Here is a 16,098-nt window from a genome sequence, read left to right on the forward strand (position 1 = left end):
CTAAATGAGACTGTACTCATTGTCATCCTTTGATAATACAGCCTTTCTGAACTTGTTGCTCATGGTGTAACCACTTGCAGATGGATTTGGTAACACATTTATGTATATTTTTTCTTTATTCTATTTTATTTAGCTGATTGCTTCTTCTGCCTTGCCAGGGAATCATCAGGAACAGGTCAACACTGGCCTCTTTTGCACACATCCATTATCTGAGTGTCAAGTTTGATTTACCAAAATTAGTTTGATTGTGACATTATTTTGAAAACACTTTTTTTTAAATGATGTTAGATTTTAATGAGATTTATGTTATCTACTCAGTTCTTGGCTAACATTCAAGAGATGGAATTAGAAAGTACATTTCGTTTTATATATACATTTCTCAGTTTTGGTTCCCGTTTCTCCTCTAACTCTACCTTGGTTGACTCTAACATTCCTTCACCCCCTGATGCTCCTCAAACTAATCCTTTGCCCCTCCCAGTAATATCTTCAGACTGTCCAAATGGCGGTTCTCTCAATGGATGAGAGCAAGGCTTATGGTCCTCATGTACAGAAGGAATGTGCCTCTGAACTTACACCTGTGCTTGCTAGTCTGTTCTGTTTCTGTTTAAAAACCAAATTTTTTCCTTCTTTTTGAAAGCATGCATTGATACATCCCATTGCCAAGAAGGGTGTTGGTAATGTCTGGTCATCATCCCGAAAGATTTTGGTGAGTCATGTGTTGGTGTGCTTTACATATCCAAAGCATTTGACAGTGTGTGGCATTTGAATCTCATCTCAAAGCTCATCTCTTTAGGCTTCCCTTCCTCACTTTACTTATTCATACCTAACTTCCTTTGCAGCTAGTCTTTCTCTGTGGTTGTTGATAGATCAGCTTCCCCCCTTTTCTCCATCAACAGTAGTGTCCCCCAACATTCTGTTATGACCCCTACACCTTTTCTCCTTTTTTCAACAATTTCCTCTCCTCCACATATAATCAGATGCACTCATCCACTGATGAGTCAGTATTTGCATTCATCCACATCCTTTAATTCTGCTCCCTCTTCTCTTACTCAATCTGCATCTTGTCATGACACAGCACCCTCAGTAAACTCAGACTTGCACAGGATATCTCAGGGGAGTAGACAAAATTTAGTTAAATTTAATGCCTCCAAGACGCAGTTTGTTCCCATCTCTCTATCACACACCCCTTGCAACTCTTGTCTTTTCTTTAACATTTTTTTAATTCCACCTCTACTCAGTGAACATACTTGGTATTTCTTTAAAGTCCACTCTTTCTTGGAAACCCCACGTTATGGGAATAGCTGAATCTGCCTCTGAGAAACTGGATGCCCTGTTTAGATGTCAAAACTTTTTTCTTCTGAACAGTTGCTCCTTATATAAGTAGGATTGATCCATCCTTGTATGGAGCACTGGTCACATATGGTATGGTTCTAGCTCTGTATTCTTACTTGACAGAGTAGAGTCGAAAGTGGTCTGACTTAAGAATTGTCGCAGGCTAACTTCCAAACTAACCTTGGTTCGCTTTCCCTCTTCTGTAGGTATTACTTTGGTTTTTGCTCCTGGTAGCTGGCTCCTTGTGTGTACCTCCCACTAGCTAGACCCTGTAGTGCTCGGCAAGCTGCTGCATCACATGATTACTTTGTGGCCATCGGCAGCTTAAGTTGAGCCATTTTGATAACTGCTTCTTTCCCTACTCATCAGTGTTTTGGTACTCTCTATCCTCTCATGTCTTTCCCAATAGCTATGACCTGGCACATTTTAAAAGACAGGTTTTTCACATCCTTCAAAATTATTAAACACTTTCCCTTGTCTTTTCTTTTTCTCTTTCATAATTCTCTGTTTCAATTTAGGCCTGGCCTTGATGTAGACTTTTGTCTGTGTTTGGAGCCTTCAACATAGAAAACAAAAGTCATAGACCATTTGGATATTTAGAACAAAGGAAAACCAGAGGAGGGATTCAGAAATGTAGGGAACTTGGCAGGATAGGCAGAACAGAAGTCAGAGATTAGATGCAGGTAGGGAACAAGGAAGGTAGGGAACACTGCAGAATAGGACAACTAGTGGTCGCTCTTAATAGTAAAGGTCACTTCACAGGTGGAAGCAGGGCATGGTAATTGGTTTACATGTTGGGATGGTTCAGCTGGTGTTGGTTGGGAATGGGGTAGATAGGTGAAAAGGCAGAATGCGGTGGCTTGATGTCACTTCACTGGTACGGTTTTTAGGCCCCAGCACAGACTCCATGGATGAAAGGCTTTATGATCAGTTCGCAGAGGGAGAGTTTAATGAACTATTATCTAAGTGGGGACAATCACTTTCCAGTATCTCTGGGTGTTGGCTCTTCCTAAATTTGCTTGATAGTGCCCCAATAAGTCAGTTGAGAAAGCTACTTGTGATGAGAACAAATTAGATTAGTGCCCCAATAAAGTCAGTTGAAAAGCTACTTGTGATGAGAACAAATTAGATTTTGTTATAGCTAGAAATGAGGGTCTCATTTATAATGAAGTGGGAGAAAAGTTTGGCTCAAGTGATATCTGGCAGAATACTTTTGAGATAACTTTCAAAGTTGCCTGTATTTCTGGTCAGCATTAGAGTTGCAAAAAGAATGTCAGATTTGGGGCTTGCAAATTGTTCTTGACATGCAAATATGGGATGATATTGCTAATGAAAATGCTATGGATAGCATGGGAAAGCTTCAGTAAAACTTTCAACTTCAGGGAAGGAACATATTTTATGTGTTAGTGCACAGTAGATAGTCTTTTCCTAAAGGAAGCTGATATGGTGGAATGATTATGTAAAGAAATACCTATGCAGAAAACAGATCAATAGATGGTTTGATAGAGGCATTCAAAATTATCAATAGCTTTGATAATCTCAGTGTAACAAGGTACTTAGGAATGGATTCATCTGATTTCACTTGTAGTACTAGAAATAAACTCATAGAAAAAGTTTTTTTTTTTTTTTAATTTTTGTATGCTTCTTACTCTTACCATCCTAATATCAGTTTCTGGTCTGTTCCATTATCACAAACAGCTTCATTAGGATCCAATGGTCTGTTGCTGTTTGAATTTGCATTTATATTTGTATTCCTTTGTATGTTGAGAGCAAATTTGTATATTTATGTACACCACCAGAACATGGTTTTGTTTCTTGTAACTATTCTTGTCTGGATTAAATGGATTAGACTTTCAAGTCAATTCAAAATCAAGAATCTGTTCACATTTAAATTCTGAATCTGTCTTCTCTGTATACATATCTCCCCAAAGTTCTCTTTATTTATCCTTCTCTTTTAACATTGTGATTATTTGATAATTTCTTTAAGATGACTTATTTCTGTCAGTTCCTAATAACATATATTGTTTCAGATGGTTCCATTAGTGAAGAATCAGAATATGAGTATGACTGTGAAGATGGCTTAAGCCTTAAAGAGACTATTGCTGAACTAACCAAGGAGTTGGGCTTAGATAAGCAAGTTTCAGATGGCATCAGCCACTTAGAGGAGCGACTCCTGGCTGTACAGGGTAACAAAATATTATATACACAAGTTTGTATACCTAAGGTGTATATGAATACTGTTTCACTGAAGCAGATTTTTTAATGTAATCCCCCCCCCCCCCCTCTCTCTCTCTCTCTCTCTCTCTCTCTCTCTCTCTCTCTCTCTCTCTCTCTCTCTCAACATTTTTCTAATTACTACACTTCTCTCTTACCCTTTTAATGCTTACTCGATCAAACCAACTTGCGCCTCATTTTGTCCTCAAACATTTCATTGCCAGTACATCCACATTCCTCTCCACATCCTTGTCTATAGCGTGTGCATCATATCCATACATCAATATTGGAATTACTGTACCTTCAGACATATCCATTTTTGCCTTCTCTCTCCACACATTCCTCAGTGCTCCCAGAACCTTTACCATCTCAACCTATGGCTCACATCCACTTTCATGATCCCATTTGCTGCCATGACCACTCCCAGTTATCTAAAATGCTTCTCTTCATAATTTTCGTCATTCAGCTCACACCCCAGCTAACCTATCCCACTGCCTTGCTAATCTAATTATCTTACTTTTATTCACATTTACTCTCAACTTTTTCCTCTCATTCCCTGACTCACTAACTTTTGTAGTTTCTCACTTGAATCTGCCACCAGTGCTGTGTTATCAGCAAACAACTGCCTTACTTCCCTGGCCCCATCACCCCCACATTCTGAATACATACTCACCCCTGTCCAAACTACAGAAGTGAATGTTTATCAAGGGTACATGGTAAGTTATATGGAAAAGTGGTGATTGTGAGGGTGAAGGCATATATGGAGTATTAGATTGGGGTGGAACAATGTGGTTTCACAAGTAGTTAAGGATTTGTGGCTCAGGTGTATACTTTGAATTTTTGTGAGAATTACACAAACTACTTTTAATCCCTCTGTTCAACCTTGTTTTTGTTGAAAATTCTTCACTGCTGTCTTCAATGTTTCCTTTTCCAGAAGAGTTAACATAGTCTTCCATTGATTCCTGAATTATTCTTATTTAAACATATAATTCACACATCCATGCCTCTTTAAGACTCTTTCTTGAATGTCTCTTTCTCTACCATTTTGTTTCCTTCAGTCACCATTTGCTCATATTCTTTGCCCCATATACTTGATAATATAATTTGATAAATTTGCAGTCATTCTCTTCACCCTTTCTTTGAAAAATGTATTTACTTGAGTTTATAGTGTACAGTTTAGCTCTGATTATTAGATCTATTTGCTGTCATGAAATGTAAAAAAGAATGTCTTCCTGATGTTCGTTCTTAATTCTTTTGCAGAGGGTTTTGATAAGTTGCACACAGAAGAGTACTCAAAAATTGAAGCAGATCTTGATAGAGTACGCAAGGATTTCTACAATAACTTCCGTGTAGAAATTACGGTTTGTTACTATTTTTCGTTGGTAGACCCTGTACTATAAAGTTGCCAGTGGTAGTTTCCAGTCTTTTAAAGAGGAAAAAGAGATGGCAGCATTGACAGCTGAACTCTTTTTGGCTAACGTGTGTCTTTAAACTTTCCTTCTTCAGAGGGTTAGAAATGGTTTTCATTCTGATAATCAGGCATATGAATACAGAGTTAATGTGGAAGAGGAGAGCATTAGAATATCCCTGAAAGAATATGGAGCTTAATGTTTCAGTTATTAGTTTGGAATTATGAGATTTGATTGTGTGCTATTATGATCTTAAGACTTTAGACAGTAATGCTATTATAGATAACTGTTTTCAAGATGATAGAATGAGTGCAACCAAAATGATTTTTTTTTCTATTTGGGGGTAGATACTGTGTGATAGATGTTTTTAAACCCAGTTAATTTTTTCTTTCAAATCTGATTTCTTACAGTGATAAACCAGTTTTTCTTAAAAGCCTTTTATGAAGGGTGTATTTGAATTTGATCTTTCCATGAAGGGGCTTAGAGGCCTTATATGGTCAGCTCTGCTGTCTCTCACTCAAATCAGTCATCAGTGCAGGATATTCGGCGAACAACAACTGACTCACTTCCCAGGGAGTCTCATCGTCAACAGACTGTGTACTCATCCCTCTCTCCAAGAGTTCTGCATTTGCCTCCCTCCACCCCATCCATAAACAAATTAAACAGCTAATATGACATCACACACCCCTGCCCGCAGACTGATCTTCACTGGGAACCATTCACTCTTGTCTCATCCTACTCATATACACGCCTTACATCATTGATTAAAAACTTTTCTGCTTCCAGTGGCTTACTTCCCACACCTTATATTCCTAAAACCATCCGTAAAGTTTGTCTATCAACCGTATCATATGCATACTCCAGATCCATAAATGCCACATACAGATCCATCTGTTTCTCTCTTTTTTTAAATTTTTCTCATACATTCTTCAAAGCAAACACCTGATCCACACATCCTCTACCACTTTTGAAGCCATACTGCTCCTCCCAAGTCTGATGCTTTGTACACACCTTCACCCTCTCAGTCAGTACCCTCTCATACAGTGTACCAGGTAAACCCAACAAACTTATTTATGTAGTTTGAACACTTACCTTTATCCCTTATACATATATACACATGTACATATTCATACTTGCTTGCCTTCATCTATTCACAGTGTCACCCTACCCCATTGGCAACAACATCGACACTCCCTGTGTCAGCGACATAGTGCCAGGAAACGTGAAGAAAAGCCACATCCTCTCACACTCATTCTTTAGCTGTCATGTGTAATTCACAAAATCACAGATCCCTATCCACATCCAGGCTCCACAGTCCTTTCCAAGGTTTACCCTGCACATTTCACATTCCATGGTTCAGTCAGTTGACAGCTCATTGACTCCAGTATACCACATCATTCCAATTCACTCAATTCCGTGCACGTCTTTCATCCTTCTGCGTGTTCAGGCCCTGACTGCTCAAAATCTTTTTCACTCCATCCTTCCATCTCCAATTTAGTCTCCCACTTCTCCTTGTTTCCTCCACCTCTTGATGCATACATCCTCTTTGTCAGCCTTTCCTCACTCATTCTCTCCATATGTCCAAACTATTTCAACATATTCTCTTCTGCTCTCTCAACCACACTCTTTTTTAATTCCACATCTCTTACCCTTTCATTACTTAATCAAACCACCTCACACCACATATTGTCCTCAAACATTTTATTTCTAACACATCCATTCTTCTCTGCACAATCCTATCTGTAGCTCATGCCTTGCAGCCATATAATATTGTTAGAATTACTGTTCCTTCAGACATACCCATTTTTGCTCTCTGAGATTACATTTTCTCTTTCCGCATATTCTTTGTCCCTCGTAGAACCTTTGCCCCCTCCCCCACCCTAAGACTCACTTTTGCTTCCATGGTTCCATTTGATGCCAAGTCCACTCCAAGATATATAAAACATCTCACTTCCTTAAGTTTTTCTCCATTCAAACTTACATCCCAACTAACTTCCTCCAAAATGACCTCGTCATCCAATCCTTGGTTCTGCCATTCCTGTTCTAAACTATTCAGACAAAGTATCAGGAACATTGGGCTTGGAAAAACTCTCCTTTCTCTGGCTCCTATTCAACTTTTATCACTGCCCATAATCACTACAAGCATGTCGTCTATGAGGGGAAGTGTTCTTTTATTCGAAGGAAGTGCAACAACCTCATCCACTGACAGGTCTTTTAGGTCTTTAGCTAAGGTCATCTCTAACAATTTCGATTCTCAGCCTTCCCATTGACAGAGCAATACTCTTTTGTTCCCATTTCTCCTCTAACTCGCATTGAAGGGCTCTAACATACTGTTACCCCTTCATGCTCCTCTTAATGATCCTATGTCCAATCCTGTAATCTTTTTTTGGACTGTCCAGAAAGTGCTTTTTTCTCTGGACACAAGCGAGGCTTATGGTCCTGATGGCACCCATCCCCATGTACCAAAAGAGTGTACCTCATAACTTGCACCTGTGCTGTCTTGTTCGTTTTGTTTAAAAGGAAAATTCTTCCATCTCCCTAGAAGCATGCATTGATACATCCCAACCATAAGAAGAGTGACCGTTCTGACCCCTCTAAATATCACCCTATTGCTTTGACATCTACCATTTCTAGTCTTTAAATCCCTCCTCAACCCCCATATCCTTAAACTCATCGAAAATCTGTCTCCTCTCTGATCTTCAGTATGGCTTTCATAAGTTGAGATCCGCTGGTGATATTCTTTTGTATCTTACTAATGTCTGGTCATCATTTCTGAAAGATTATGAGGAGTCTGTGTAGTTGCCTTTGACATATCTAAGGCTTTTGACAATGTGTGGCATTGGGGTCTCATCTCTAAGCTCCCCTCTTTTGGCTTCCCTCCCTCACTTTGCTCCTTCATGTTTAGCTTCCTCTCCAGCTAATCTGTGTCTTTGGTTGTTTATGGGTTAGCCTTCCCCACTTTTCTCTATCAGCAGTGGTGCCCCTCAAGTCTTTCATGTCCCCTACGTTGTTTCTTCTTTTTCTCAATGATTTCCTCTCCTCCACAAATAATCCAGTGTGCTCATATGCTGATGACTCAGCATTGAATTTATCCACATCTTTCATTTCTGCTCCCTCATCCCTTACTTGACCTGTATCTTGTCTTGACACAGCTTCCACAATAAACTCAGACTTGAACAGGATATCTCAGTGGGGTACAGTATCTTGCATAAGTTTAATCCTCCAAGACCCAGTTTCTACCCATCTCTGTCGAAAACTTCTCACAACTCTTTGTCTCTCCTTTGATGGTTCTGTAATTCCACCTCTTGATTCAATGAACGTACTTGGTATTACCTTAACATCCATTCTTTCTGGCAAACCCCACATTACAGGAATAACCACAAAGTTAATTCTCTTTCCCTCTTCTATAGGTATTGCTTTGGGTTTTGCCCCTGAGAATTGGCTGCTTATGTGCCCCCTTCACTAGCTAGACCATGCAATGCTCGCCAAGCTGCTGCATCACATGATTATTGAGTGACCATCAATAACTCGGGTGGGCCATCTTGTTACCTGCTATTTTCCCTACATGTTGAAGCTTAGGAACTCTCTGCCTTCTCATATCTTTCCCAATAACTGTGACCTGGCACATTCCAAAAGACAGGTTTTTCACTTTCTCCAAAATACATGAATACTTTCCTTTGTCTTTTCTTTTCCCGTTTCATAATTCTCTCCATATTTCAGTCAAGGCTAGGCCTTGTTGTAGACTTTTGTCTGTGACTGGAGCCTTCAGCGTAAAAATAAAAACTTGTCTCTCAATCCTGCTGAACTTGATAACCTTGCTTTTATCCACATTTACTCTCAAGTTTTTCCTTTCACAAACATTTCCAAGCTCATTCACTAACTTCTGCAGTTTCTCATTCAAATCAGCCACCAGTGCTGTATCATCAGTAAACAACAATTGACTCACTTCTCAGGCCCTTTCATCCCCAGCAAGCTGCATACTTGCCCCTGTCTCCAAAACTCATGCATTTACTTCCTTAACCACCCCATCCAAAAACAAATTTTACAGCCATGGCAAAATCACACTCCCCTTCTGCAGACTGACCTTCCCAGGGAACCAATCACTCTTCTCCATTACTACTCGTATACATGCCTTGCACCCTTAATAAAAACTTCTCTCTGCTTCTAGCACCTTATCTCCTCTGCCATATATTCTTAAGACCTTCCACAAAGCATCTCTGTCGACCCTATCAAATGCCTTCTCCAGATCCATAAGTGCCACTTACAAATCCATCTTTTTTTCTAATATTTTCTCACACATTCCTCAAAGCAAACACCTCTACCACATCTAAGACCACACTTCTCTTCCCCAATCTGATGCTCTGTACATGCTTTCACCCACTCAGTCAATACCCTCCCATATGATTTCCCAGGAATTCTCAACAAACTGATGCCTCCATAGTTTGAACTCTCACCTTTATCCCCTTTGCCTTTATACATTTGCACTATGCATGCATTCTGTCAATCCTCGAGCACTTCACCATGGTCCATACATACATTGAATATCCTTAACAACCAATCAACAAAACAGTCACCATCCAAACCCACTGCCTTGCTGGATTTCATCTTCCACAAAGCTTTCACTACCTCTTCTCTCTTCATCAAATCATTCTCGCTGACCCTCTCACTTTGTACACCACCCTGACCAAAACACCCTATATCTGCCACTACATCATCAAACACATTCAACAAACCTTCAAAATACTACTCCATCACTACCTGTTATCACTTCCCCACTTATTCCCTTCACTGATGTTCCTATTTGTTCTTTTGTCTTATGCACGTTATTACCTCCTTCCAAAACTTATAGAATTTAATGATACTCCCTAAAATTTCATGATACTCTCTCACCCCAACTCTCATTTGCCCCCTTTTTCAACTCTTGCACACTTCTCTTGACCTCTTGCCACTTTGCACACTTCTCTTGACCTCTTGCCACTTTCTTTTATATTTCTCCCAGTCCTTTGCACTATTTCCTCACAAGTATTGTCCAAACACCTGTCTTTTCTCTTTCACTAACAGCCTTACTTCTTCATCCACCACTCTCTACCTTTTCTAATCTGCCCTCCTCCCACCTTTCTCATGCCACATGCATCTTTTGCGCAAGCCATCACTGCTTTTCTAAATACATCCCATTCCCTACCCACTCCCCTCACGTCCTTTGCTCTCACCTCTTGCCATTCTACTTTCAGTCTCTCCTGATACTTCTTCACACAAGTCTCCTTTCTAAGCTCACTTACTCTCACCACTCTCTTCTCCCCAACATTCTCTCCTCTTTTCTGAAAGCCTCTAAAAAAGGAAGAGCATTGTGGTTTCAGAAGTGGTAGAGGATGTGTGGATCAGGTGTTTGCTTTGAAGAATGTATGTGAGAAATAATTAGAAAAACAGATGCATTTGTATGTAGCATTTATGGATCTGGAGAGAGCATATGATAGTGTGGATAGAGATGCTTTGTAGAAGGTTTTAAGAGTATATGGTGTGGGAGGTAAGTTGCTAGAAGCAGTGAAAAGAAAAATTTTTATCAAGGATATAAGGCATGAGAAGAAAGATCATGAGAGGCAAGTGTTTTGGGAGCAGCTGAATGAGTGTGTTAGTGGTTTTGATGCACGAGACCGGGTTATAGTGATGGGTGATTTGAATGCAAAGGTGAGTAATGTGGCAGTTGAGGGAATAATTGGTATACATGGGGTGTTCAGTGTTGTAAATGGAAATGGTGAAGAGCTTGTAGATTTATGTGCTGAAAAAGGACTGATGATTGGGAATACCTGGTTTAAAAAGCGAGATATACATAAGTATACTTATGTAAGTAGGAGAGATGGCCAGAGAGCATTATTGGATTACGTGTTAATTGACAGGCGCGCGAAAGAGAGACTTTTGGATGTTAATGTGCTGAGAGGTGCAACTGGAGGGATGTCTGATCATTATCTTGTGGAGGCTAAGGTGAAGATTTGTATGGGTTTTCAGAAAAGAAGAGTGAATGTTGGGGTGAAGAGGGTGGTGAGAGTAAGTGAGCTTGGGAAGGAGACTTGTGTGAGGAAGTACCAAGAGAGACTGAGTACAGAATGGAAAAAGGTGAGAACAATGGAAGTAAGGGGAGTGGGGGAGGAATGGGATGTATTTAGGGAATCAGTGATGGATTGAGCAAAAGATGCTTGTGGCATGAGAAGAGTGGGAGGTGGGTTGATTAGAAAGGGTAGTGAGTGGTGGGATGAAGAAGTAAGAGTATTAGTGAAAGAGAAGAGAGAGGCATTTGGACGATTTTTGCAGGGAAAAAATGCAATTGAGTGGGAGATGTATAAAAGAAAGAGACAGGAGGTCAAGAGAAAGGTTCAAGAGGTGAAAAAAAGGGCAAATGAGAGTTGGGGTGAGAGAGTATCATTAAATTTTAGGGAGAATAAAAAGATGTTCTGGAAGGAGGTAAATAAAGTGCGTAAGACAAGGGAGCAAATGGGAACTTCAGTGAAGGGCGCAAATGGGGAGGTGATAACAAGTAGTGGTGATGTGAGAAGGAGATGGAGTGAGTATTTTGAAGGTTTGTTGAATGTGTTTGATGATAGAGTGGCAGATATAGGGTGTTTTGGTCGAGGTGGTGTGCAAAGTGAGAGGGTTAGGGAAAATGATTTGGTAAACAGAGAAGAGGTAGTAAAAGCTTTGCGGAAGATGAAAGCCGGCAACGGCAGCAGGTTTGGATGGTATTGCAGTGGAATTTATTAAAAAAGGGGGTGACTGTATTGTTGACTGGTTGGTAAGGTTATTTAATGTATGTATGACTCATGGTGAGGTGCCTGAGGATTGGCGAAATGCGTGCATAGTGCCATTGTACAAAGGCAAAGGGGATAAGAGTGAGTGCTCAAATTACAGAGGTATAAGTTTGTTGAGTATTCCTGGTAAATTATATGGGAGGGTATTGATTGAGAGGGTGAAGGCATGTACAGAGCATCAGATTGGGGAAGAGCAGTGTGGTTTCAGAAGTGGTAGAGGATGTGTGGATCAGGTGTTTGCTTTGAAGAATGTATGTGAGAAATACTTAGAAAAGCAAATGGATTTGTATGTAGCATTTATGGATCTGGAGAAGGCATATGATAGAGTTGATAGAGATGCTCTGTGGAGGTATTAAGAATATATGGTGTGGGAGGCAAGTTGTTAGAAGCAGTGAAAAGTTTTTATCGAGGATGTAAGGCATGTGTACGTGTAGGAAGAGAGGAAAGTGATTGGTTCTCAGTGAATGTAGGTTTGCGGCAGGGGTGTGTGATGTCCCCATGGTTGTTTAATTTGTTTATGGATGGGGTTGTTAGGGAGGTGAATGCAAGAGTTTTGGAAAGAGGGGCAAGTATGAAGTCTGTTGGGGATGAGAGAGCTTGGGAAGTGAGTCAGTTGTTGTTCGCTGATGATACAGCGCTGGTGGCTGATTCATGTGAGAAACTGCAGAAGCTGGTGACTGAGTTTGGTAAAGTGTGTGAAAGAAGAAAGTTAAGAGTAAATGTGAATAAGAGCAAGGTTATTAGGTACAGTAGGGTTGAGGGTCAAGTCAATTGGGAGGTGAGTTTGAATGGAGAAAAACTGGAGGAAGTGAAGTGTTTTAGATATCTGGGAGTGGATTTGGCAGCGGATGGAACCATGGAAGCGGAAGTGGATCATAGGGTGGGGGAGGGGGCGAAAATTCTGGGAGCCTTGAAGAATGTGTGGAAGTCGAGAACATTATCTCGGAAAGCAAAAATGGGTATGTTTGAAGGAATAGTGGTTCCAACAATGTTGTATGGTTGCAAGGCGTGGGCTATGGATAGAGTTGTGTGCAGGAGGATGGATGTGCTGGAAATGAGATGTTTGAGGACAATGTGTGGTGTGAGGTGGTTTGATCGAGTAAGTAACGTAAGGATAAGAGAGATGTGTGGAAATAAAAAGAGCGTGGTTGAGAGAGAAGAAGAGGGTATTTTGAAATGGTTTGGGCACATGGAGAGAATGAGTGGGGAAAGATTGACCAAGAGGATATATGTGTCGGAGGTGGAGGGAACGAGGAGAAGAGGGAGACCAAATTGGAGGTGGAAAGATGGAGTGAAAAAGATTTTGTGTGATCGGGGCCTGAACATGCAGGAGGGTGAAAGGAGGGCAAGGAATAGAGTGAATTGGAGCGATGTGGTATACCGGGGTTGACGTGCTGTCAGTGGATTGAATCGGGGCATGTGAAGCGTCTGGGGTAAACCATGGAAAGCTGTGTAGGTATGTATATTTGCGTGTGTGGACGTATGTATATACATGTGTATGGGGGGGGGTTGGGCCATTTCTTTCGTCTGTTTCCTTGCGCTACCTCGCAAACGCGGGAGACAGCGACAAAGCAAAAAAAAGAAAAAAAAAAAAATGTCATGTGTACAAGTAGGAAGAGAGGAAACTGATTGGTTCTCAGTGAATATCGGTTTGCGGCAAGAGTGTGTGATGTCTCCATAGTTGTTTGATTTGTTTATGGATGGGGTGGTTAGAGAAGTGAATGCAAGAGTTTTGGAGAGAGGGGCAAGTATGCAGTCTGTTGTGGATGAGAGGGCTTAGAAAGTGTCATTTATTGTTCATTGATGATACAGAGCTGGTAGCTGATTTGGTTGAGAAACTGCAGAGGTTGGTGACTGAGTTTGGTAAAGTTTGAGAAAGGAGAAAGTTGAGAGTAAATGTGAATAAGAGCAAGATTATTAGGTTCAGTAGGGTTAAGGGGCAAATTACTTGGGAGGTAAGTTTGAATGGAAAATGACTGGAAGAAGTGAAGTGTTTTAGATATCTGGGAGTGGATTTGGCAGTGGATGTAACCATACAAGTGGAAGTGGTCTCAGGGTGGGGAAGGGAGCAAAGGTTTTGGGACGATTGAAGAATGTGTGGAAGGCAAGAACGTTATCTTGGAGAGCAAAAATGGATATATTTGAAGGAATAGTGATTCCAGCAATGTTATATGGTTGTGAGGCATGGGCTATAGATAGGGTTGTCTGGAGGTGGGTGGATGTGTTGGAAATGAAATGTTTGACGACAATATTTGGTGTGAGGTGGTTTGATTGCGTGAGTAATGAAAGGGTAAGAGAGATGTGTGGTAATAAAAAGAGTGTGGTTGAGAGGGCAGAAGAGGGTGTGTTGAAATGGCTTTGACATATGGAGAGAATGAGTGAAGAAAGATTGACAAAGAAGATATATGTGTCAGAGGTGGAGGGAAGAAGGAGAAGTGGAAGACCAAATTGGAGGTGGAGGGATGGAGTGAAAAAGAGTTATCATGGCCTGAACATACAGGAGGTTGAAAGGCGTGCAAGGAATAGAGTGAATTGGAATGATGTGGTATGCTGGGGTCGACATACTGTCAGTTGATTGAACTAGGGCATGTGAAATGTCTGGGGTAAACCATGGAAAGGTGTATGGGCTCTGGATGTGAAAAGGGAGTTGTGGTTTCGGTGCATTACACATGACAGCTAGAGACTGAGTGTGAATGAATGTGGCCTTTTTTGTCTTTTCCTGGCACTACCTCGCTGATGGGGGAAGGGGATGCTATTTCATGTATGGCGGGGTGGTGACGGAATGGATGAAGGCAGCAAGTATGAATATGTCCATGTGTATATATGTACATGTCTGTGTATGTATATGTTATGTATGAGTTGAAATGTATATAGTATGTATACGTTGAAATGTATGTGTATGCATATATGTTAGTATGGGTGTTTATGTATATACATGTGTACTTGAATGGGTTGGGCCATTCCTTGTTTGTTTCCTTGTGCTACCTTACTGATGCGGTAGATGGCATTAAGTATAATAGAAAATAATAGAAAAGTATAATAGAAAATCCTCCCCTCTCGTTTTTTTTAATTTTCCAAAAGAAGGAACAGAGAATTGGGCCAGGTGAGGGTATTCCCTCAAAGGCCCAGTCCTCTGTTCTTAACACTACCTCGCTAATGCGGGAAATGGCGAATAGTTTGAAAGAAAAGAAAATAAAATAAATGTAAATGAATGTAGGTATATGTATATTTATTTTTTGCTTTGTCGCTGTCTCCCGCTTTAGCGAGGTAGCGCAAGGAAACAGAGGAAAGAGTGGCCCAACCCGCCCACATACACATGTATATACATACACGTCCACACATGCAAATATGCATACCTATACATCTCAACGTATACATATGTATACACACACAGACATATACATATATACGCATGTACATAATATATACTGTCTGCCTTTATTCATTCCCATCAACCCACCACACATGAAATAACAACCCCCTTCCCCCCAAATGTGCACGAGGTAGTGCTAGGAAAAGACAACAAAGGACCACTTTCGTTCACACTCAGTCTCTAGCTGTCATGTAATAATGCACTGAAACCACAGCTCCCTTTCCACATCCAGGCCCCATAGAAATTCCCATGGTTTACCCCAGACGCTTCACGTGCCCTGCTTCAATCCATTGACAGCACGTCGGCCCCGGTATACCACATCATTCCAATTCACTCTATTCCTTGCACACCTTTCACCCTCCTGCATGTTCAGGCCCCTGATCACTCAAAATCTTTTTCACTCCATCTTTCCACCTCCAATTTGGTCTCCCACTTCTCCTTGTTCCCTCCACCTCCGACACATATATCCTCTTGGTCAATCTTTCCTTGCTCATTCTCTCCATGTGACCCATCCATTTCAAAACACCCTCTTCTGCTCTCTCCACCACACTCTTTTTATTACCACACATCTCTCTTCCCCTTACATTACTTACTCGATCAAACCACCTCACGCCACATATTGTCCTCAAACATCTCATTTCCAGCACATCCACCCTCCTCCGCACACCTCTATCCATAGCCCACGCCTCACAACCATATAACATTGTTGGAACCACTATTCCTTCAAACATACCCATTTTTGCTTTCGGAGATAATGTTCTCGACTTCCACACATTCTTCAACACTCCCAGACCTTTCACCCCCTCCCCCACCCTATAATTCACTTCTGCTTCCATGGTTCCATCCGCTGCCAAATCCACTCCCAGATATCTAAAACACTTCACTTCCTCCAGTTTTTCTCCATTCAAACTTACCTCTCAATTGACTTGTCCCTCAACCCTACTGTACCTAATAACCTTGCTCTTATTCA

General features: G+C 40.9%; 1 protein-coding gene across 1 annotated transcript in view; it reads left to right on the forward strand.

Annotated features, from left to right (window-relative positions):
- egg (SET domain bifurcated histone lysine methyltransferase eggless) overlaps positions 1-16,098 on the forward strand; it is a 245,646-nt gene that overhangs the window by 56,836 nt on the left and 172,712 nt on the right. Inside the window, exons 5-6 of the mRNA XM_071675984.1 lie at positions 3,363-3,518; positions 4,807-4,907. Coding sequence (XP_071532085.1) covers positions 3,363-3,518; positions 4,807-4,907 — 257 coding nt within the window. The remainder of the gene's footprint in view (positions 1-3,362; positions 3,519-4,806; positions 4,908-16,098) is intronic.

The sequence above is a fragment of the Panulirus ornatus genome, chromosome 2 (assembly GCF_036320965.1).
Source record: "Panulirus ornatus isolate Po-2019 chromosome 2, ASM3632096v1, whole genome shotgun sequence".
NCBI lineage: Eukaryota > Metazoa > Arthropoda > Malacostraca > Decapoda > Palinuridae > Panulirus > Panulirus ornatus.